Genomic DNA, 24,930 nt, shown 5'->3' with positions numbered 1-24,930 from the left:
GAGCTCCCCTGGGTTGGCCTTGCCTTCCCACCAGGTGCTCAATCATTGTTTCAGGCTGTGACTTAGCATTTCCACTACAGCCCTATTGAAACTCATACAGTTTACCTTGGCCCATCAATCCAGTCTGTCCAGGTCCCTCTGTAGTGCCTTTCTACTCTCCAGCAGATCAACACTCCCTCCCAACTTGGTGTCATCTGCAAACTTACTGAGGGTGCACTCAATCCCCTCATCCAGACCATCAATAAAGATGTTGAATAGAAGCTGTCCCAGCACTGAGCCCTGGGGGACACCGCTCGTGAACAGCCGCCAACTGGATTTAACTCCATTGACCACAACTCTTTGGGCCCAGCCACCCAGCCAGTGTTTCACCCAGCAGAGTGTATGCCTATTCAAACCAATGGCAGCCAGCTTCTCCACGAGAATGTTATGGGGGACAGTGTCAAAGGCCTTACTGAAGTCCAGGTAGACCACATCAACAGCCTGACTCTCATCCACTAAGCGGGTCACCTTGTCATAGAATGAAGTCAGGTTTGTCAGACAGGATCTACCATTCATAAACCCATGCTGACTGGGCCTGATCCCCTGGTTGACCTTTAATTGATCCATGATGGCTTCCGAGATTATCCGTTCCATAACCTTCCCTGGCACCAAGGTGAGACTGATAGGCCTGTAGCTACCAGGATCATCTTTTCGGCCCTTTTTGAAGATGAGCATCACATTTGCTGCTCTCCAGTCCACTGGAACATCTCCGGTTAGCCAGGACTGCCAAAGGATGATGGAGAGTGGCTTGGCAACCACATCTGCCAACTCCCTCAGCACTCTAGGGTGCAATCCATCTGGCTCCATGGACTTGTGAGTGTCCAGCTTTTGGAGCAGGTCCAAAACCATCTCATCATGGATTATGCAAGGCCTATTCTGTTCCCCATCCCTATCTACCAGCGCAGGGTGTGTGTGTGCCCAGGGAGCAACTAGTCTTATTATTACAGACCAAGGTAAAGAAGGTGTTAAGTACCTCATCCTTATCCTGATCCTTGGTCACCATGTTGCCCTCTGCATCCAACAAGGGATGGAGACTCCCTTGTCCTTCTCTTACTGTTGATGCATTTATATATATTTTACTATACCATCCTATTAGTGGTGTCTAATTACTCCGCAATCCCTTTTATAGCATCTGTAATATAATTTATGAACTTCTGCTGATTGTAGTAAATATAATTGATCCAATCTACATTCTTATTAATAGCTACCCACCGAAATAATCAAGACTCAAACCCTGCTGCAAGTTGGTTCCTTGATTTATGTTCATCAGGGACTCCCCTCCTCTGGGTGCCCCAATAGTATCTATATATATCCTGTCATCAAATGATACTCCCACACTTCTTTTGCTCCTTTCTTTTATTTGGGGACTTCCTTTTCTGAATGCCAGAGTGAATGGTATAGCCAATGGAATAAGTGCGCAGGTACCTCTCCTGTTAGAAGGCATGATGGACTGCAGGATTTTCCCTCCACAGTACCACTAGAGAGCTGCCCTGGGGACTTTCAGTTTTGAATAGCTCCTCACCACATCTTCTGCAGTTTTTAGGGTCTTGGTGCACAGGGTGAATTCTCCCAGGAACTTGGTAGCATTACCACCACCCTGTTGTGAGAGACAGGCTATACAGTTACCAATGACTGTAGAGAACATGGGAGGAATTCTGATTTCCCCACTATGGAAAGGGGTGAACAAAAGAGAGTTGACAGATTTCATTTCCCCAGGCAGTCTTCTCCTGGTAGAGTGCAATCATACACTACATTCCCTGGACATCACAAGTCCATCCCAATGGGAAGGGGACTACCTGGGCAACTGGTCACCCTGAAGTGCAAGCATAACAATTGCTATGATTGAGACTGAACAGTATATTTTACCCATTCTATCTAGGCATTCACATCCTCATACTCTGTTTCTACCTCAAACTTTTGTCAAAGTTCCTTTGTTTTCTTAACAGTTATAATGGGATTATTGAGATGGCACCCCTCTCCTTTTACAGTCTCTTTCTTCCTGGATAAGATTAGTAACATTGGGCCATGGTTCCCATACAGCTATCCTGAATCTAGCCACTGTGTCTTTTCCTGTGTATGGCAAACAGGTATACAGATATTGGACCAGAGAGATTATCACATTACAAGAGTGTAATGAAATAAAGAGCTTACCCATGCCCTGGACTCACAGGAGAGCTCCAAGAGGAGTGATGTCCAAATAGAGACCTTTCTTCCTTGGGAGTCAGCCCTTAAATGGGATCTAGGAGGAATGGAGCCTGGCTCCACCCCTTCCGGTCACTCAGGTGAAATTGCCTTCACCTTTGCCCCTGCGGCTGACTCAGTGCTCACCTCAGGTGGTCAATCAGAGGTTCAGGCCGTGATTTAACAGTTCCCATACATCCTGTTACATCCGCCCCAAAACCATAAGTACAGTTAATTTTATCAGCCTTTCTAATTTTTATCACTATCAGGTTTCACTGCAGGGGCTGGCAATTTGGCTGAGCAATCCCTTTAAATATGCGGATTTGATTTTTCAAAGCCCTGATGGAGTTGGATGAACTTGATGTCTATCCATTATAGGTGGTGGTCCATCACATTACTCCATCCAGGATATGGTAGTCCGCTGTGTGTCTTTTCCTGATTCTCAGGACAGAGGTATTTGTTCTCACTAGTTAGTTGACATTGAACTTTCAGGTCTTCACAGACTAACACCTAACAAGCATCAAACTGAATAGTCTGGGGTACCTTGGTCTTCATTACGTTTACCCATAGTTTCACAGGGTATCCTGTTTCCCCTCTCCATTTATCATCCTCCTCCCAGCCTTTACTCTCAACTCCTTTGAGACCAGTCATTATTACCACCAATACTGCAATTTGGCCTTTTTTTTTAACATATCAATATCTGGGGCTAGGAGAGAGAGGAGGGCTTTCTTCTTACAATGATTCATAGGGGGTCATCTGTGGTCTGAACCTGCCAGTCCTCACAGTCTGAGGGTGGGTTGACGGGTCCTTTAACTCGTGTATAATGAGTCCAACCTTTTTCAGCGGTTTGAACAGCTGTCTCTGTGGTCAACAGAACTTGAAAGGGTTTGTCCCACTCGAGTTGGAGTTTAGCTTCCTTCTAAGAATGGATCGATATCCAGTCCCTAGGTTGAAACTTGTGGATAGTGAACTCAAGTGGCAGGGTCTGGGCCAACAGTCCCTAGTGACTGAGAGGAGATAAAGAGGAAGACAACCTAAGTATATAGTTTTTGAGAAAAACATCTTTAGTTTAAAACCGGGGAACTCTGTTCCCTTTCCCCAGAGATAAGGTAATCCAAAAAGCATCTCATAAGGTGAGATTCCCACATCTTTTTACAGAGCAGTCCTGATTCTTAGGAGTGCTAGGGGTAAACATTTAGTCCATGGGAGCTTAGTTTCCAAAAGCAGCTTTGGCAGGTGTTTCTTTAATGTCTGATTCATCCATTCCATCTTTCCAGAGGAGGAAGGATGCCATGGAGTATGAAACTCCCATCTTATCCCTAAGGGTTTCCATTAGTTTTTGTAAGATATGTGAAGTAAAATGACTTCCCTGATCTGAGTCTATATTTTCCACAATCCTATACCAAGGAATTATTTTTTCCAGAATTATCTTTGTCACTACATTAGCTGTTGCTGATATGGAAGGAAAAGCCTCTATCCATCCAGACAAATAGTCAATTAATACTAGCAAATATTTAAACCTACTTTAGGTAATTCAGTCAAGTCTACTTAAACACTCTGGAAAGGTTGAAGTCCTGGCTCTTTTCCACCCAAAGGTTGTTTCCGTAGAGCCTTCTTATTTATTCATTGACATATTATACAGCTTTTAAATATTTTCTTAGCTATAATACACATTATACACATACATACTTTCTTAATACAGCATCACACATTGCCTGGACTCCCTTGGTGTAGAATAGTTAAAATTTCTCTCATTACTTGTTTATTCACCATTTCCCTACCATTAGGGAGAGCCCACTGTCCTCCCGACTCTTTTGAACCTAACTCCTTGAAGGCTGCTATCTTATCTTTGTTGAATATTTGCTTTCCAGGTGGAGGTTTTACTTCAGGCACAAAAAGAAGTTTCATTTTCATTTCTGACTGCAAGGCAGCTTCTTTAGCCTTCTCATTGGAGACTCTTTCCCCATTCTACTAGAGAGTTTCCTTTTTGGTGCCCTTTTAAATGCACTGTGGCAATTTCCTCAGGCTTTCCAAAACCTGTCAAATCAATTCCTCATGGGCCAGTTCCTTCCCTTTACTGTTTATTAAACCCCTTTCTAACCAAATTTTTCCAAAAGTGTGTACCACTCCATACACATCTTGCAAGTCTGTATATATAGTTCCTTGTTTTCCTTGTAACAGTTTTAATGCTTGATTTAGAGTATACAACTCACAAGTTTAAGCTGACCAATTACCAGGCAAACTTCCCATTTCCCCAACTTTCCCTTCCGTCCCTTCAATGATGACACAACCATTATATCGTCTCCCTTGTACCACTCTGGAGGATCCATCTATAAACAATACTTCCCCTTCATCTAAGGGTATATCTTGTAAGTCTGACCTTATCTTTGTTTGATAATTGATTAAATCTAAACAATTATATTCCATATTCACTGTATCTTCAGTTCCCTTGGATACGAACGAGGCAGGATTCAGGATAGAATCAGTGACTATAGCTAAATCATCTTTTTCAATTCATACGGCTTCATATTTCAGTATCCTGGAGTCCGTTAACCATCTACCTGCCTTCTGAGTAAATATATTCTTTACTTGGTATGGGGTAACAACAATCAATTGCCCTCCAAAGGTCAATTTTCAGCTTTCTTCACCAGTAAGGCAGTTGCTGCTATTGCCTGAACACATTTTGGCAATCTCTGAGATATGAGGTCTAGTCATTTAGAAAGGTATGCTACAGGTTTTCTTTTATCTCCCAATTTCTGGGTTAAGACTCCTAAAGCAGCACCCTCACTTATCATAGAATCATAGAATCGCTAAGGTTGGAAAAGACCCACAGGATCATCCAGTCCAACCATCCGCCCTTCATCAATGGTTCTCGCTAAACCATGTCCCTCAACACAACGTCCAAACGCTCTTTGAACACCACCAGGGTCGGTGACTCCACCACCTCTCTGGGCAGCCCATTCCAGTGTCTGACCACCCTTCCAGAGAAGTAGTATTTCCTAACGTCCAGCCTGAACCTTCCCTGGCGCAGCTTGAAGCCATTCTCTCTAGTCCTATCACTAGTCACACGAGAGAAGAGGCTGACCCCCAGCTCACTACAACCTCCCTTCAGGTAGTTGTAGAGAGCAATAAGGTCTCCCCTGAGCCTCCTCTTCTCTAGACTGAACAATCCCAGCTCTCTCAGTCGCTCCTCATAAGGCCTGTGCTCCAGACCCCTCACCAGCTTTGTTGCTCTCCTCTGGACACGCTCCAGGGCCTCGATGTCTTTCTGACAGTGAGGGGCCCAAAACTGTACACAGTACTCGAGGTGCGGCCTCACGAGTGCTGAGTACAGGGGGATAATTACTTCCCTGTTCCTGCTGGCAACACTGTTTCTGATGCAAACCAGGATGCCATTGGCCTTCTTGGCCCCCTGGGCACACTGCTGGCTCATGTTCAGTCTAGCGTCAATCAACACCCCCAGGTCCATTTCCTCTACACAGTCTTCCAGCCACTCTGCCCCAAGCCTGTAGCGTTGCCTGGGGTTATTGTGGCCAAAGTGCAGGACCCGGCCTTTGGTCTTGTTGAATCCCACCCCATTGGCTTCAGCCCAGCTATCCAGCCTATCCAGATCCCTCTGTAGGGCCTCACTACCCTCGATACTTAAAGTAACAGAAATGAAATGGTTTATTCAGGGCAGGAAGAGCCAAAACTGGTGATGTAACCAAATCGTAATTCAATTTTTCCACCATTTCTTTTTCTTCTAATTTAATATATTGGGTTCTTCCTCCAGTAGTTTGTGATACAGTTACTTTGTTTTCTGAGCATACGCTCATATATATCCACAATCTACAATACCCAATTAAACCTAGGAATTTTCTTAATTCCTTCTTTGTTCTGGGAAGAGGGAGTCGCACAATTCCCCGAATCCTTTCAGGGTTTATCCTCTGTTTACATTTTATTTTCTCTTCCCTTTTTGATTCAAGGCACCTTCATTTGATATGACCCATTTGTCCACATTTACATTCTCTCTGTACCTGTCCTTGTTGTGGTTGGAAAGGAGGAGTGTCAACGGTTTAAGGGCTGGTCCGGCCCGGTTCCGCGACTAGTGGGGCGGAGGGATTTCACAAAATCCATGCCTCCAGGAAGGGAAACAGGGGACCCCAAAATAATTAAAAACAGTGGCAACGATCTGAGGAGAAACAAACTAATTTACTAAATATAGTATCAAAATTTAAGATAACACACTATAATACAATATAAATCAAAAATAATTGAGAGAAAGATTGTCCGAGAGCCAAAGGCCTTACACTAGTACTGAAGCCTTGCATGCAGTCGGGAGCAGCAGTAGCGAGCTGATCCAACAGGGAACACGGCGAGACAAGAAGAAGGGTGAGTCAGATGACCTATGCCCTTATATCTGTTCCCTTGAGCAGGAATGAAAACAGTACTCGAAAAGGCTCTTGGGGAACGTAGTTCTTCTTCTCTTCCAGACAGGTACCCGGAATTAAAGCATTTGCTCCTGAACTCCCAGTACACTGCATGATGTTGTGATGTGGAATACTGATAACCAAAAATCATAAAACCATGACATTCCACCCCTTATTCTACATCATTACAGCATGCTTAATATATATACAAACAAACATAATTATAATCAATTATCAAACACTGAACACATGTACATATGCTTGGAATTACTGATTCCGCTCTCCCATCATCAAATTCCCTTGTGGTACACAATGAACATCCCCATTTTTCTGCATCACCCACCAAGTGCACCCAGGTCCCTGGGCAAAAACAGTTCCACGAAGAGGTTTGCCCTTCCCAGAAGCTGGAAGGACCCAAACTGCTTTTCCCAACATGTTCTTTACATGTATTACAGGGACCATAACTCCCTTTACAGTATGTAGGGAGCTGGCAGGACCATCACAATAGATAGATCCTCGAGTATTCACCAACCAGGTGGCTTCGGCCAAATGCTTCTCCCAGTGCTTAAACGTTCCGCCACCCATTGCTTTCAACATGGTTTTTAACAACCCGTTGTATCGTTCAATTTTACCAGAAGCTGGTGCGTGATAGGGGATATGATAAATCCACTCAATGCCATGATCTTTGGCCCAAGTATTTACAAGGGAATTTTTGAAATGAGTCCCATTATCTGATTCGACTCTCTCTGGGGTACCATGTTGCCAGAGAACTTGTTTCTCGAGGCCTAATATGGTGTTTCGGGCGGTAGCATGGGGTACTGCATATGTTTCAAGCCACCCAGTGGTCGCTTCCACCATGGTAAGCACATAATGCTTACCATTGCGAGATCTTGGCAGGGTGATATAATCAACCTGCCACGCCTCCCCATATTTATACTTTTGCCATCGCCCTTCCTCCCAGAGAGATTTCATCCTCTTAGCTTGTTTAATTATGGCACATGTTTCACAGTCATGAATAACTTGTGCAATAGTGTGCATAGTTAAGTCCACCCCTCTATCTCTAGCCCATTTATATGTTGCATCTCTTCCTTGATGACCCAAAGTTTCATGGGCCTACCGAGCTAGAAATAATTCAGTCTTGTTCTGCCAGTCCAAGTCTATTTGAGCCACCTCAATTCTGGCAGCTCGATCTACCTGATGGTTGTTTTGTTGTTCTTCAGTAGCCCGATTATTGGGCACATGAGCATCTACATGGTGCACCTTTACAACTATATTCTTTATTCGGGCAGCAATGTCTTTCCACAGTTCAGCCGCCCAAATAGGTTTGCCCCTCCTTTGCCAGTTATTTTGCTCCCACTGATGTAACCACCCCCATAAGGCATTCGCCACCATCCATGAGTCAGTATAAAGATAAAGCATTGGCCACCACTCCCGTTCAGCAACATCTAAGGCCAGTTGGATAGCTTTTACTTCTGCGAACTGACTTGATTCTCCTTTTCCTTCAGTGGCCTCTGCAACTTGTCCTGTGGGGTTCCACACAGCAGCTTTCCATTTGCGATGCTTCCCCACAATACGACACGATCCATCTGTGAACAGGGCATATTTGTTTTCATTTTCTGGTAGTTCATTATACGGTGGGACTACTGTAGCACGTGATACCTCCTCTCCTGGTGATGTTCCAAACTTTTTACCTTCAGACCAGTCCATGATCACCTCTAAGATTCCTGGACGACTGAGGTTCCCCATCCGAGCCCGTTGCGTAATCAGCGCAATCCACGTACTCCAAGTGGCATCAGTAGCATGATGAGTAGAGGGAATCTTTCCCTTGAACATCCAGTTCAACACTGGTAATCGAGGTGCTAGATGGAGCTGCGTTTCAGTACCAACTACTTCAGAAGCAGCTCGAACCCCCTCATACGCAGCTAAGATCTCCTTTTCAGTTGGAGTGTAGTGCTCTTCAGACCCCCTGTAGTCCCGATTCCACAATCCCAGGGTTCGGCCTCGGGTCTCTCCTGCGGCTCTTTGCCACAAACTCCAGGTGGGACCTTTCTCTCCAGCAGCAGTGTAGAGGATGTTCTTTACATCCTGTTCCGTCCGTACTGGCCCCAGGGCCACAGCACCGGCTATCTCCTGCTTAATCTGCTCAAAAGCCTGCTGCTGTTCAGGACCCCACGTGAAATCATTCTTCTTCCGTGTCACTTGATAAAGGGGGCTTACAATGAGGCTACGTCCATCTTGCCACTTTATACCTAGGAACTGAATCTCCTGGGCAGGTCCTTTCACTTTGCTTCGCTTAATAGCGAAACCAGCACTAAGAAGGATCTGGATTACTTGCTCTCCCTTTTCAAAAACTTCACTTTCTGTATTGCCCCACACAATAATATCGTCAATGTACTGTAAGTGCTCAGGAGCACCTCCCTGTTCCAGTGCAGCTTGAATCAACTCATGGCAAATGGTTGGGCTGTGTTTCCACCCCTGGGGCAAACGATTCCAGGTATACTGAACGCCCCTCCAGGTGAAAGCAAACTGTGGCCTACATTCCGTGGCCAATGGAATGGAAAAGAACGCATTAGCAATGTCAATGGTGGCATACCACTTGGCTGCTTTTGACTCCAATTCATATTGGAGTTCTAACATGTCCGGCACAGCAGCACTCAGTGGGGGTGTGACTTCATTCAGGCCATGGTAGTCTACCATCAGCCTCCATTCTCCACTGGCTTTACGCACTGGCCATATGGGGCTGTTGAAAGGTGAGTGAATTTTGCTGATCACTCCCTGACTCTCTAGTTGACGCATCAACTTCAGAACGGGGAGCAAGGAGTCCCTGTTAGTGCGGTACTGCCGTCTGTGTACCGTTTTTGTAGCAATCGGTACCTGTTGCTCTTTTACTTGTAGCAATCCCACAACAGACGTATCTTCTGATAGGCCAGGCAATGCAGACAACTGTTTGACACCTTCTGTGTCTACAGCAGCTATTCCAAAGGCCCATCGATACCCTTTGGGATCCTTAAAATATCCCCTTCGGAGGTAATCAATACCAAGTATACATGGAGCCCCTGGGCCAGTCACAATAGGATGCTTTTGCCAGTCTTTGCCAGTGAGACAGTTCAGCCTCCAACACAGTCAACTCTTGGGAACCCCCAGTCACCCCATGAATATAAATTGATTCTGTCCCTTGGTGACTCGAGGGCATTAGCGTACACTGTGCACCAGTGTCTACCAGTGCTTTAAATTTCTGTGGAATTCATGTGCCAGGCCATCTAATCCACATGGTCCAATACACTCTATTATCCCTTTCCCCCTCCAGGCTGGGGGCAGGGCCCCTCTATTTGTTACCTTGGTTGTCTGCAGCAACGGGAGCAATCACCCTTTTGGAGGACTTCACCTTGGTGGTTGATCTGTCTTGTAATTCTTTTATCCGTGCTTGAAGTGCAGAAGTGGGTTTAAAACAGAAAGCAGAATCATTTTTTTTCCTTCCTCTTTACTAAAGCAAGATAGCAGTGCTCAAAGTTTACAAAATATCTCAGAATATTGGCAGTCCGCCTGGACTTTCAAGGTCAAGTTTTTTAGTGAGCACCTATGAAAGAGATAAACTTTCCCAACGAAGCTCTCCGAGAGCAGAGAGATATTCATTCTAAAAAGCTAAAAAGCAACTTATGCCCGCATTCTCCACCAAAAATGTCAACGGTTTAAGGGCTGGTCCGGCCCGGTTCCGCGACTAGTGGGGCGGAGGGATTTCACAAAATCTGCGCCTCCAGGAAGGGAAACAGGGGACCCCAAAATAATTAAAAAAAGTGGCAACGATCTGAGGAGAAACAAACTAATTTACTAAATATAGTATCAAAATTTAAGATAACACACTATAATACAATATAAATCAAAAATCATTGAGAGAAAGATTGTCTGAGAGCCAAAGGCCTTACGCTAATACTGAAGCCTTGTGTGCAGTCGGGCGCAGCAGTAGCAAGCTGATCCAACAGGGAACACGGCGAGACAAGAAGAAGGGTGAGTCAGATGACCTGTGCCCTTATATCTGTTCCCTTGAGCAGGAATGAAAACAGTACTCGAAAAGGCTCTTGGGGAACGTAGTTGTTCTTCTCTTCCAGACAGGTACCCGGAACTAAAACATTTGCTCCTGAACTCCCAGTACACTGCATGATGTTGTGATGTGGAATACTGATAACCAAAAATCATAAAACCATGACAGGGAGGTTGCCACTTCAGTTTTCCATTCTTTCTTTTTCCTCTCAGTTCCACCTCAAACTGTCTTCCTTGGGAACTCTTGTCCTGCCAGGTTTCCATTCCCTGTTTTACCACTTGATCTACCATAGAGATTATAGTTCTTGCTTTTTGTTTCTGCCTTTCCTCTTCCCTTCTAACATACACTTTCTGTGCCTCCCTCAAAAGGTTTTCTAATGGTTGCTCCTTCCACCCTCCTATCTTACAAAGCTTCCTTTGTATACCTGGCCAGGCTTTAGTCACAAAATCGACCTTTTAAAGCCCTTGGGCTACAGGGTCTTCAGGATCTATCCCTGAATACCTTCCCATCCTGTCTCTAAGCCTCTCCAAAAATTCACTTGAGGTTTCATCTTTGCTGAACCTCAAAGGCTTTACTGAAGTTCTGAGATTTGGGTATTGTTTCCTTAATTCCCACAATTACATCTCACAAATCCCTGTAAATCCTTTATTCTCCGATCACCTGGATGTACAGTATATAAATTCACCAAGCCACCAATTTACTACTGGAGTTTTAACCCCTTGCCCACTTTGGAAGAAAAGCCCTCTGTACATATAATCAAGCTTTCTACAACTACAACCAGCATCCATTGCCTGCCATATATCAGTCAGGTTTTTAACCCATTTGTGCCCAAAACAGGTACCATTATATTTCACTTCACAAATTTATCTGTCAGCTACTGCCCCTTTCTTTGTACAAGCAAAAGTCTCATTCTAATGAGGATCAATACTATTTAGGTCTTGAGGCTCTTCTCTCCATTCAAAACACCATGGGATTTCCCCTATACGATCCCCTAGATATCTTAATAATCCAATCCACAACATACACGATGGATTCTGTCCAGCCTCTATACTAAAATGTATTAAAACACTAAATCTTTTTGGAGTTAAAGTTCCCCCTCAGATGGGATCATCACTTGACTTGGTTATCAGTAAGCAGATAGTATGGCTAATAACATTATGTAATTTTTCAAATCAATGCATTAATTTAAGAACCAAATTACTTTCTAACCCCATTTGTATAGAAAAATAGTACCAGATCTAAAATACCACAGAACAAGAAAGGTCACAGACAAACAAAAAAAAAGCGCTTATCCATCCAAAAAACCAGGACAAAAAAAAAAACCTACAGACAAACACACAGCCTCTGCTGCAGCCAGCCCTTAAATGAGGCTTAGGGAGGGGTGGAACCTCCACCCCTTCTGGTACCACAGGTGAATTGCTTTCACCGGTGCTCCCCGGGCTGGCTGTGTCCCTTCACCAGGTGCTGAATCATTGGTTCAGGCCGTGACTTAGCAATTCCCATACATCCACGACTCTTGAAATGCAAAGTAATTCTACATAGAATTTTGGCCCTCATATTACTACCACAAAAAAAAAAAAAAAAAAAAAAAAGACTAAGTTATACTTAACAGACAAACTGCTAGCAGTCCTTGTGGAAACAAATTCCTGTTGTCAATGGTTGATGGGTTGGTTTGGCTCGGTTCTGTGATTAACAGTGTGGGGAACCAAGGACCCATGCCCCAGGAAAAGGAAAAAGGGGAAAGGGTAGGGAGATGGGCCTAAAAAAAAACCAGCGGCAACGATCTCAGGATGAAAACTAATTTACTAAAGAAGATACCAGAATGCAAGATAGCTCACTATAATACAATATAATTAGAATTGAAACTAATAAATCAAATTAAATGAGAAAGAGAGAGTGTCCAAAAACTCTAATGCTGAAGGCGAGACGAGCACACGCACTGCTGGGATGAGCAGAAAGGGAAAAAGAGAACATCTCATGATCTGTGAACAGTTTTATCTTGCCCTCTGAACAGAAAATGGAAATGCAAAGTCCCCTATGACATTCCATGCATTCCAAACACGTGTACATCATAACATTTCACCCTTTATTCCACATCACTACATCATGCTTAATATATATATTCATACAAACAATAATTAACATGCATTAAACATGCACGCACACACATATATATACATGAAATTACTGATTGCACTCCCCAACATCAAATTACACAATAGTACACAATGAACATCCCCATTTTTCTGCATCACCCACCAAGTGCACCCAGGTCCCTGGGCAAAAACAGTTCCATGGAGAGGTTTGCCATTTCCAGAAGCTGGAAAGACCCAAACTGCTTTTCCCAACATTCTCTTTATATGTACAACAGGGACCTTATCTCCCTTGACAGTATGTAGGAAGCTGGATTGGGCAGAACCATCGCGATCGATACGTTCTTGAATGTTGACCAACCAGGTGGCTTCTGCCAAATGCTACTCCCAGTGATTAAATGTTCCACCACCCATTGCTTTCAACATAGTTTTTAACAACCCATTGTATTGTTTGATTTTATTAGAAGCTGGTGCATGATAGGGGTGCCTACAAGCACAGGTGAGAGAATTATAAAACCATGACAAGGGGATATGATAAATCCACTCAGTGCCATAATCTTTGGCCCAAGTATTTATAAGAGAATTTTTGAAATGAGTCCCATTATCTAACTCAATCCTTTCTAGAGTGCAATGTCACCACAGGACGTTTTTCTCAAGGCCAAATATGGTGTTTCGGGTGGTAGCATGGGGTACTGCATATATTTCAAGCCACCCAGTGGTTGCTTCCACCATGGTAAGCACATAACGCTTACCATAGCAAGACCGTGGCAAGGTGATATAATCAACCTGTCACCCCTCCCATATTTATACTTTTGCCATCGCCCTTCCCCCCAGAGAGGTTTCATCCTCTTGGCTTGTATAATTGTGGTGCATGTGTCACAGTCATGAATAACTTGTGCAATAGCATCCATAGTTAAGTCCACCCCTCTATCTCTAGCCCACTTATATGTTGCATCTCTACCTTGATGGCCCGAGGTCTCATGGGCCCACCGAGCTAGAAATAATTCGCCCTTGTTCTGCCAGTCCAAGACTATTTGAGCCACCTCAATTCTGGAAGCTTGATCTACCTGATGGTTATTTTTCTGTTCTTCAGTAGCCTGACTCTTGGGCACATGAGCATCTACATGGCACACCTTTACAACCATATTCTTTATTTGGGCAGCAATGTCTTTCCACAGTACAGCAGCCCAAATAGGTTTACCCCTCCTTTGCCAGTTATTTTGCTCCCACTGCTGTAACCACCCCCATAAGGCATTTGCCACCATCCATGAGTCAGTATAAAGATAAAGCATTGGCCACCTCTCCCATTCAGCAACATCTAAGGCTAGTTGGACAGCCTTTACCTCTGCAAATTGGCTTGATTGTCCTTTACGTTTGGTGGCCTTTGCAACTTGTCATGTGGGGCTCCACACAGCAGCTTTCCATCTGCTATGCTTCCCCACAGTACGACACGATCCATCTGTGAACAGGGCATATTTCTTTTCATTTTCTGGTAGTTCATATTCTCCTGGTGATGTTCCAAAGTTTTTGCCTTCAGGCCAGTCCATGATCACCTCTAAGATTCCTGGACTGCTGAGGTTCCCCATCGGGGCTCGTTGTGAAATCAGCGCAGTCCACTTGCTCCATGTGGCATCAGTAGCATGATGGGTGGAGGGAACCTTCCCTCTGAACATCCAGTTCAACACTGGCAATCGAGGTGCCAGAAGGAGCTGCGTTTCAGTACCGATTACTACTGAAGCAGCCCTAACCCCCTCATACGCGGCTAAGATTTCCTTCTCATTTGGAGTGTAGCACTCTTCAGACCCCCTGTATGCTCGACTCCATAATCCAAGGGGTCAGCCTCAGGTTCTCCAGAGGTTCTTTGCCACAAACTCCAGGTGGGACCTTTCTCTCCAGCAGCAGTATAGAGGATGTTCTTTACATCCTGTCCCTTCCGTACTGGCTCCAGGGACATGGCAATGGGCTTTCTCCTTTTTAATCTGCTCAAAAGCCTGCTGCTGTTCAGGACCCCACACAAAATTATACTTATTCCACGTCACCTGATAAAGGGGGGTAACTGACGTGTTGAAATCGGACCCTATAGTCAGTAAGGATATAGAGCAGGCATGTGTTTATTGGTGATGCGCGTACACCCTGGTGCAAGGGGGATCGTTCCACCTAACTTGCACACTGTCAGGAGAAATCGGGCTATAGATATAGGTCAAACTAATATACACTCCATAGTTGACAGGAATTTGGATACATATTCATTACATTCCTGAGAGCCCATTAGCATGCAGTCCCTCCCCCCCTTGCGCGTGCGTAGTAGGTTGTGATGATGAAGGCTCGTAGTCTTCCTCGCTGCAAACTTCTGACGCCGAAGGGGGGGCATCCCCCGAACCAGTTTCAGCTTGCCCTGTAGACATCTAATCACCTCCCTGCCAAATGTTTTCGAGCTGCTCTCCAGTCCTTATCTTTATGGCCTTCATCCTCCTTGTTATTCCGGACCTAGCGCCTGTGAAAGTGCTTGGAATCCCTTGTTTTTTAACACTCTCTACATAAACTATCTCTATTTGCCCCTTATTTCTACTTTGTGAAGCTACTTTCCCTTTTCTTGCTGTGAGGCCCTTCTCTCTATAACTGCAGGGTCCTGTTCTCACTCTTCAAAACTATGATATTTAAAGTAAAATTCATTTAATATATATATTAGAAACCTCAATTTAATTCTTACTATTGTCACTGCACACAGGGTTTTTTGTTCACCTTTCCAGTAAGGCCTTTCTTCATGTGAAGCAACTTCTCCATAGCTACCAAAAATGTATGTTTCTCATCGGTTAGAACTTGTTAAAAGTTTCTAATGCAAATAAAATCAACATTATAATAATGGAAACTGAAAGTCTTTGCATAGACATAGTTTAAGTAGAGAACACTATAGGCCTCTCTGTTACTTTGTTTTTTAAACAACAGTAACTTTTGATTTTTTTTTCTAATTATTTCAGTGTAATTCCTTTTCTTCGTATTGGAAGTAATCATTGTATCTTCTGTAGGTCTAATTTTTTCCTCCCTTAAGTCAATGGATGTTTTCCCATCGATTTGTAGGTTTTGAATCAAAACTGTAAAAGAAACTCAAGAAATGCTATTTATTCTCAGTATAATACCACCCTTGGTATTTTAACATTATTCTTGTCCCAAACTTTATTTATTTATTGATTTTTAGATATGTGATGCCTTTATGAAAAAGAGCTTAGAGAGCTGTGTTATTTTCAGAGTAACTATTTGAAAAACTATGTAGGAGATAATTTTTAGGGACTGGAATAAATTCTTTACAGATCATCTTCATGCATAATTTTGATACAAAGATTTTGACAGAAGCTTACAAGAAAGATCCCTCATCTGAAATTGTATGCATTTTTAACTGAACTGTATGTCAATTTTAAATGAGTTATGTTTAAATGTAATTTAATAAACCTGCCCTTTCCTATTTAAAATTAAGATCCTTCAGGGAAGATAATTTGCTGCTATGAAAAAAAATCCTTCTGGTGATCATAGATTTGATATATATACCTTTATGATGATAAAAGCAGCATATTTTAAAGCATGACAACTTTACAACTTCCAATGCATGCAGAAGCAGCTTTTTGCAATGACCGGTTTATTTTAATGTGTAGGCATCACTTAACTCAGTGTGACTGTAAGCATGCCCTTAACTTTTTTTAAAAAATAAATAATATGTATGGAACAATTAGGTGTTTCAAAACTAATTATGCAAGGGGATCAGTTGAACTTGTTTTTCTCTCAGACTTGACTTTTATGTACTGATCTCATAAATGAAGAATAACTTTGGGGATGTAGGCAGTGAAATTTCTGTCAACTTTCAGTATCTTGTTTAGGTATTTTTTTTTCTTTAAAAACAAAAACCACATGACCAGAGTTGAAATAACTCACTGTATTAATAGATAAAAAAATTTGATTTGGTTAATGCAGGTAAAAATTAAAAGTTCTCAATTTTTTTTTTTTATCCATTACCATCTTTTTTTCAGTGCAAACAATTATGAATGTGAAAGAACAAGCAGTGAATTACAGCAGCTGAACATATAGAGTTTAAAGTTGTAATGTTTCTGGGATTAATTTATTCAAGGGCATCCAGAAGGCTGAGGGGATAGTCAATCTGAGATGTAATTTTAACTAAACACTAGGTAGTATTTGTGGGAAAATTAAGAATATATGTGCAAGAACACTGGCTGTAAATGATTTTGTAAATACTCGATAGTGTTTTGTTTGGTCATTCCTCTCACATACCTCAAAGCCAGAGCTCCAGCTGTCATAACTCCCTTGAATGTACATGTTGGGGTGTACAGGAGAATACCTGTACCATTAGTCTGTATTCTGTGGGCAGAAGCATGTTTCTTTTTCTAGGAGATGAGAAGAGATCCCACTTTTTCTGTTCAGGTGCATTGTGACACTGATGACAGTGGCTGCAGATCTGTCAGGCTGCGCAATTCAGCAGGAGCATCTGAGCACCCTGTAGTGCAAAAGATGCAGTGCACTGCCGGCAGCATCCTACAGATACCAGCACTGTGATGAGTCTGTATTTCAGATTTGGCATCTCTGAGAAAACGGACTTCAGGATTCCTGATAGGTAACTTCAGATTTGTTATGGTTTTATGATTTTTGGTTATTGTTATTCCACATCATAACATCATGTAGTGCACTGAGAGTTAAAGAGTTAAAGCTCCAGTTCCGGGTACCTGTCCCAGAAGAGAACTACATACCCCAGAGCACTTTGCGTTCAGAGAGGAGATATAACACCTAGCAAGTTCATGAGACCTTCCCTTTTTCCTTTTTGATCCTCAGGCTCTCCTCCCTGCTGCTCGACCCAACCGCATGTCTCACCTCAGCATTATAGTAAGGCCTTCAGTTTTTGGACACTTTCTCTCGTTATATTTGATTTATTAGCTCCAATTCTAATTATATTGTAGTATATTGTATTATAGTGTGTTATCTTGCATTCCATTATCTTATGTAGTAAATCAGTTTGTTTCTCCTCAGATTGTTGCCTCTGTTATTTCTGGGGTCCATCTCTCTACCCTTTTTCTCTAATCCCCTTTTTTGGAGGTGTGGATCTGTGGGTCCCTCCGCCCCGCTAGTCATGGAACGGGGCCAAACCAGCCCATAAACTCTTGACATTCTTGGTGGAGAATGCGGGCAAAGGCCACTTCTTAGCTTTTAGAACAAATCTCTCTCTGCTCTCGGAGAACTTCGTTCAGAAACTTTATCAGGTTTCTGTGCTGAAAAACTTGACCTTGAAAGTCCAGGCAGACTGTCAGTAATCTGGGATATTTGTAAACTTTGAGCACTGCTATCTTGTTTCTGTAAAGAGGAAAAAAAATGATTCTGCTTTCTCTTTTAAACCTGTTTGCAGAGGGAGCTGCTAATTTTACAGAACTTGTGGTTTTTAAGCAGGCTCCCAGTCTCTCCTTTGAATCCTTTATGCAGTTTTTGATTACATTGTTAATTTCCCTGAATGTACTGTTCATTATTTTAATTTTTTCACTCAGTATCTGTGTTTATAATATTCTGAGGAAGCCTTCCCCAGAACCAGAGAATACTGAGTGGCAGGGAGAAGCTTGGGAGAGACTTTAGAGAGATGGACATCCTTGGTGTCATGGAACTTTACTCCTGAACACCTGAAAGACCCTGAGAGCTTAAACAGATATTTGAGACAGGGATGTTGCGGCTCAGGCAGGTCTGAGGAGGCACAAATGATTTGGGGCCTGGCTAATGCTTATCGAGCCTTATTTAATACTATCCCTGAGAGGGAGAGGATTTCTGAAACGGAGAGAGCCTCCATGCTGAAAGAGAGTGTCTCAGGGCTGATAGGGAGAATCTCCAGGTCCAGAAACAGTCTCGTGGTTGAGAGAAAAGACCTCCAATCCAAGTGAGACACCCTCCGGTCTGAGAGAGACACCCTCCAATCCGAGTGGGACTCCCTCTGATCTGAGAGAGACATCCTCCGAACCGAGAGACACTCCCTTCAATCCAAATTCAACAATCTTCAATTTCAACAAGACACCCTCCAGTCTGAGTGAGACGCTCTCCAGTCCGAGCGAGACACCCTTTGGTCCAAGAGGGACATCCTCAAGTCTGAACGGGACGTACTCTAAACTGAGTGAGACGCCTTCCAGTTCGCAAAATTCAGTCTCCAAATTGAACTAAAAAGCATTCAGGCTCATCCAGTCATGCTCGAATCTGAACTAAATACCCTCATAATCAAACAAGACAGACTCCAAGCCGAGCTGGAGAGTGAGAATATAGGAACTGACCAACCTGATCAACCACAGGAGGCACCACAATTGATGTCAGTTGCCCCTGTAAGAGGGTGGAAAATGAAACAAATCTCGACTCACTTAGAACAGAAGAAAGAGGAGAAGGAGAAAGTAGAGGAAGCAGGCACTGCAAGAGAAGAGGAGGAAAGAGGTCCAGAGGAGCAGCTCCAAGATCCATGGGAAGGGCCCTCAAGAACACTGCGATCACCAATGCCCAGGAGGGTAGCAAGAAGTTCTGAAAGAGTAGGAGGTGAGCAAGACATCGTCACCATTACTGATCAATCTCTGAAAATGAATGAAATTCGAGGTCTGAGAAAAGACTTTTCACACCACCCAAATGAGCCTATTGTCAACTGGTTACTTCGAAGTAGGGACAATGGGGCCAACAGTGTGTGGCTAGATAGTAGAGAAGCTTGCCAACTGGGTAGCATTGCCAGGGACTCTGCCACTGACAAGACTTTATTTTTTTTTCCTGAAAAACCGTAAGTATTTTTACTATAGTATATGACTACAGTTCAGTTTGTCACAAATTCCATTCTAAGCTTGTTTTCAAAGGGCTTTGACTAGAAACTTTCAGGGAGTTAGAATTTCTTCAGCTGAAATTTTAACATTAACTTTAATCTCATCCATTCAGTATTTCATTAAAGTAGTCCAGCTTTAAGGGTACCAGGAGGAAATTTTCACTTTCCAACCTGGAGATGGATTTTGAATGCATGTTTATGCTCGCATCTCAACAAATTACTACAAATCCTCTGAGTTTAGCAAGTATAAGAGAAATCAGTAGGAGTTTTGCACAAATGTGGATAATCAGATTTGGAGTTTGTATAATTTTCCTGTGTCTTATACTTTAGAATGGAGTAAAGAAACATTTTAGTTTCTTAAATAATTATTTATGATCTTACAGTTTTGAAAGAGTAAATGCATCAGGTTTGATCAGCTGGTGTACACTAGTAAAACTCCACTGGTCTGTTCAAGTTTCTATATTGCTGTTTTTAATATTGAATTATGTTTTCAATGTGGCAAACATTTCTGCATGGGAGTACTTGAAGACCTGTGTGAGTGCAGCATCAGGTTTTAGTAGCAGGTGAAACACCACTACTTCATTAATTCTTTTTTATACAAGTGCATAGGAAAAAAACCTTTATAGAAAGGCTTAATTTAAATGTTGCTAAATGTCGCGGAACCCGTAATCCCACTAGTCGCGGAACCGGGCTGGACCAGCCCTTAAACCGTTGACACAAGCTGTCAGTTTAGTAAATAAAATTGAAAGGATCTGCTTGTAGGGCAGAAATCCCTGGAGGTCCAGGGGGCCAAGCAGCCTGGTTGCAGGCTGGTCTTAGCCATTTGTTCATCCTCAACATTTATGCCACTTCTCTCCCTTGAGAGCTATAGGAAATCCCTAAGTTTGTCACATGCTGTTTTAATGAGAGTTTGGGGTTTTACTTTACATGCTTCTAACTAAACAACTGAATTTGCATAGCTTACTTGGATTTTTTTTTAAAGCACACAGCATAAACACACAGCATAAAGCAAATTCAAATCAAGGCAGTAAAACTTGATTCAGTGTTTCTGTTGCAAAAAAGTAATAGCAGGGTGTCACAGTTTCAAGTGCAACAGTGGAAGGGGAGCCCCTTTCACACTCCGTCCTCCTTTTGGGAGAGAAGGAAAGAAAAATGACCCAATTAAGATAAGGAGAAATAACAAATTTACCAGAAATGGTAAAAGAATGTAAGATAATAATAAGAAAGAGAGTTACAATTAATAAATCAAACAAAATGGGATAGAGAAAGGCTCTAACCATGCTGCTCACTGCGCTGCTGCAACCTGGAAGGGCTGTTCACCCCTGTCACCTGGAATCAGAGACCATGTAGGGAACAGAGGAGGCTCTTGGGAATAGTAGTTGTCATGGTTTTGTAACTTTGCTATTGGTATTCCACATCATAACAACATGGACAAAAGAGAAGAACTACGTATCCCAGAGGACCTCACGGTCAGAGAAGGAAGATACATCACGGAAGATACGTCATCTGGTTGCGCACGGTCTTTTTTGTTTCACTTTCGCTTGCTGCCAGGGAGAGGAGTGGGTGTGCTTTCCAAGCCGTGCGCCTTCATGAAGGAGGGCTTTTGGTTTCGGAAACTCTCTCTCTCACTCTCTCTCTCTCTCTCTCTCTCACTCTTTTCGCTCTCTCTCATTTCATTTGATTTATTATCCTTACTCCCAATTAGATTGTATTATATCGTGTCATCTTGCATTCCAACATCGTAGTTAGTAAAATAAGTTCTCCTTCTTAGATCGTTGCCGCTGCTCCATTTTTTTCTCGGGAATCCGGGGGGGGGAGGGGGCCCGCGGTGCCTACTGCCCCCCTGTCACAGACACAGATCTATCTAGGTAACTCCGTGACATATTTTTGGTGGAGAATGCGGTTAGACGTCCGAAGCTTATAATGTTAGTAAGAAAAAAAGGATTTCATTAAGCCAGACTGTGAGACTACAAGGCATTGCTGGTGTTGGTGTGACCTTCATAGATTAGATTATAGCCTGGGCAATCCGCCAAAGTCCAGACACTGTACCGAGTGGTTTCCATTTGTTTCCTATTTTTTTTCTTTTTCCTTCCCTTCACCCCCCCCCCTCCCTTTAGCAGTTACCAGCTATGAGGTTGCTCTTTATTGTCAGAGCACTGTATAAGGGATTAAAAGCTATCATGTTCCTTGCCAGTTACCGGTCTATAATTAACATCTTGATGTCCTGCTGTGGAATTGTGTTCATATACAACCAAATAAGGGCACTGATAGAGGCACCTGCCTGGTGGCTTTATGCAATGTTGTATAATTTGAATTTTGACACTTTCGAACCGGTTTCCAGGCTTCCCTCTCAGTTTGTCGCACGTTTTTCAAATACCGAGTCAGTGCTCATACTTGTGTGCATGTTATCAGTATCTTTGAATGTATTTCTCTCCATTCGTGCTAAGTGGAAGAAGCCTCCTCCAAGACCAGAGAATGATGACTGGCAAGGAATATGGAAAGGTTTAGGAAGAATCTTAGAAGCGTGGGGACCCACCATGCCATGGGATTTCACTCTTGAACATCTGTGGGATCCCGAGAAACTGAGCCAGCATTTGAATCAGGGACGGTGTGGCTTAGATAGATCAAAGGAGGTACGGCTTATTTGGGGCTTGGCTTGTGCCTACCGCGCTCTGTATAGTACTGTTCTGGAGAGAGAGAGGTTCCGAGCAGAGGTGCTTGCCAAAGGGGGAAATCTTCAAGTCAGATCTGATCAGTCACAGCAGACACTAATAACAGTGTCAGTAGCTCCTGTAGAAGGCAAGAAATGGAAGCGGGTGTCCTCGCGTCGAGAGCAAAAAAAGAAGAAGAAGAAGAAGAAGTGGAGGAGGAGGTAGAGGAAGATCCAGGCGAGGGGACTTCCTCAGAACCAAGAAAGGCAAAGGCAAAAACTAAGAGGCATGAAAAGGACAGCGATGAAGAGCAGATCTCTGTTTCTGTTTGTCGACCTCTCAAGATGACTGAAATCCAAAGCTCAAGAAAGGAATTTGAACGACGCCCGAATGAAACTGTTGTCACCTGGTTGCTTCGCTGTTGGGATAGTGGGGCCAGTAGCTTGTCTCTAGATGGTAACGAAGCCCACCAATTAGGAGACATTGCCAGAGACAAATCCATTGACAGAGGAATTAGTAGATGTTTGGATGGAGCTGCAACCCTCTGGGACTGAATATTAATAGCTGTGAGGGAAAGGTATCCCTACAAAGAACTTCTGCAGCCTGCAATGAAAACGTGGGATACAATTGAGAAAGGTATTCAGTATTTGAGGGAAATAGCCCTGGTGGAAACGTTATATGACTCTAATTTTGCTCCTAATGATCCACACCAAAACCATGATCCGAAGAGAGTGAGGACAACACCTGACATACGGCAAAAGCTTACAAGAGCAGCACCAGACAGATACGCCCTCACACTAGTAGCAACATTCCACAGATACGAGGACCAACAGAGAAGACCCCCAGTTTTCGAATTGATTCTTACACTCCAAAACTATGAACAACATCTACCCCCATCTCACATTTTCATTTCAGCCATCTCAGAATTCGCAAACAGACTGGATGAAGTGCAAGAGCAAGTGACTCGATTGATTAATCGTAATGAACCTGTAATAGTATCAGAAACATTTGACGAAGATCAGGATAAGCAAAGGGGCCTAATGAAAGAACTGATCAAACTAATGAAAATCCAATTAATTAAAGAAGATGGATCCCCCTCCCCACCTGTATCATCAAAAATTTCAGCTATTGAAGGCAAACGCTTTCCTGCACGAGTGAGAAACAACAACAGGACGGCTTCGCGTGTTGCCTTGTGGCGTTACCTCCGCGACCATGGAGAAGACATGAGGAAGTGGCATGATCAAGATACTCCCATACTGCGAGCACGGGTGAGAGAATTACAGAACAGACCAACCACCAGTGTAGTTGCTCCAGTTACCACAGGTAATGAATAGAGGGGCCCTGCCCTCAATCGGGGGGGGAGAGGGATAACAGAGTTTATTGGACTGTGTGGATCCGACGGCCTGGCACATCAGAACCACAGAAATATAAGGCATTGGTGGATACCGGTGCACAGTGCACTCTAATGCCCTTGAATCATGAAGGTTAAAGAGTTAAAGCTCCAGTTCCGGGTACCTGTCCCAGAAGAGAACTACATACCCCAGAGCACTTTGTGTTCAGAGAGGAGATATAACACCTAGCAAGTTCATGAGACCTTCCCTTTTTCCTTTTTGATCCTCAGGCTCCCCTCCCTGCTGCAAGGCCCACCCTTGGGCCTTATCGGAATTACTGGATAGACGTATCCATTCCCACAGATCAGGGAACCAAAAATCATAAAACCATGACAGAATACCAATAGCAAAATTACAAAACCATGGCATTTATTCAGTGCCGCACGCATGCTGGGTGCAAAGAGGGTAGCCCCTTCCTAATCTGCACACTGAAAGTGGGTGAACGCCTTCATGTATGCATGCATGTTCATAGTATTTCTAAAACAAGGAGTGGTTTTTACAATTGCTTCTAGAAACTCATTACAATATTCTACGCCCATTCTACGCCCCAAACTCCACCCCTAACTAATGCTTCTACGCATGTGTGGTGCCTCCTGGTGGTCGTGGGGATGAAGGCTATATGTATTCCAGCTTCAACCAGTTCAGTTTCTAGGATGGTTTCTAGGATGTGGCTCCTTGGGTTACGGTTGAGGTACCCTACATTTTTCCCACTGTTCATGCTCAACTACTTTACAATTTTTACAATATATGACAGACTCCCTTATTCACTGTGACTATAAATTACTTCACCTATCTGCTGAGCATGCGAAGACTATCAGAGACCCCTGATGAGGTAAAAAGATCCCCTCCGAAAAGAACTATTATTAAAATATCTTGTTAGTTCTAATGCAGAAGCAACATTCTATTCCTACAAAGCTACCTGTCACTGTTGGAAGGGTCGCTCTGCCCATGGTCAGTCTCTTTTTGCTATTTGCTTTGTTTGTTTATTATTTACACATCACTCAGTGGCTCCTCTTGCTAGGACAAGTAACCCTATGATATTTGCCAGCAGCCAAGCTGTTGGGAGTAAAGGGAAGATAGATGCTTCAGGCAGAAGTGCGGTTCTGTGTTTTGAGCTTCCTCTGCCATTTACCTAGATTGCTTATTGCCTCTTCCAAAAATCCTGCCTGATGTCCCCTGACATGTATTATATCCACCTCTTGTGGTAAATTCACCACCTTCAATAGATGAGTAATTAAGCCCTCATTGGTGAATGCTTTTCTCTGCAAGTTTAACAATCCTCTTATCTTTTAGCGCCATTT

The 24,930-nt window shown here is 43.3% G+C and overlaps 1 protein-coding gene across 3 annotated transcripts in view; it reads left to right on the top strand.

The window, feature by feature from the left end:
- The window catches only part of LOC100858742, a 215,506-nt gene that overhangs the window by 50,812 nt on the left and 139,764 nt on the right, over nt 1–24,930 (top strand). For 2 of the 3 annotated variants that reach the window (XM_040655207.1, XM_040655208.2), the window contains exon 1: nt 15,328–19,316. The exons of the other annotated variant lie outside the window; for it this stretch is intronic. In XM_040655207.1, coding sequence (XP_040511141.1) covers nt 18,980–19,316 — 337 coding nt within the window. In that variant the 5' untranslated portion in view covers nt 15,328–18,979. Of the gene's footprint in view, nt 1–15,327; nt 19,317–24,930 lie in introns of those variants that run through there. 3 annotated transcript variants of the gene reach the window in all.

This window comes from Gallus gallus, chromosome W (assembly GCF_016699485.2).
Source record: "Gallus gallus isolate bGalGal1 chromosome W, bGalGal1.mat.broiler.GRCg7b, whole genome shotgun sequence".
Lineage (NCBI taxonomy): Eukaryota > Metazoa > Chordata > Aves > Galliformes > Phasianidae > Gallus > Gallus gallus.
The sequence above is the reverse complement of the archived record's forward strand: the minus strand, read 5'-3'. Positions and strand labels throughout refer to the sequence as shown.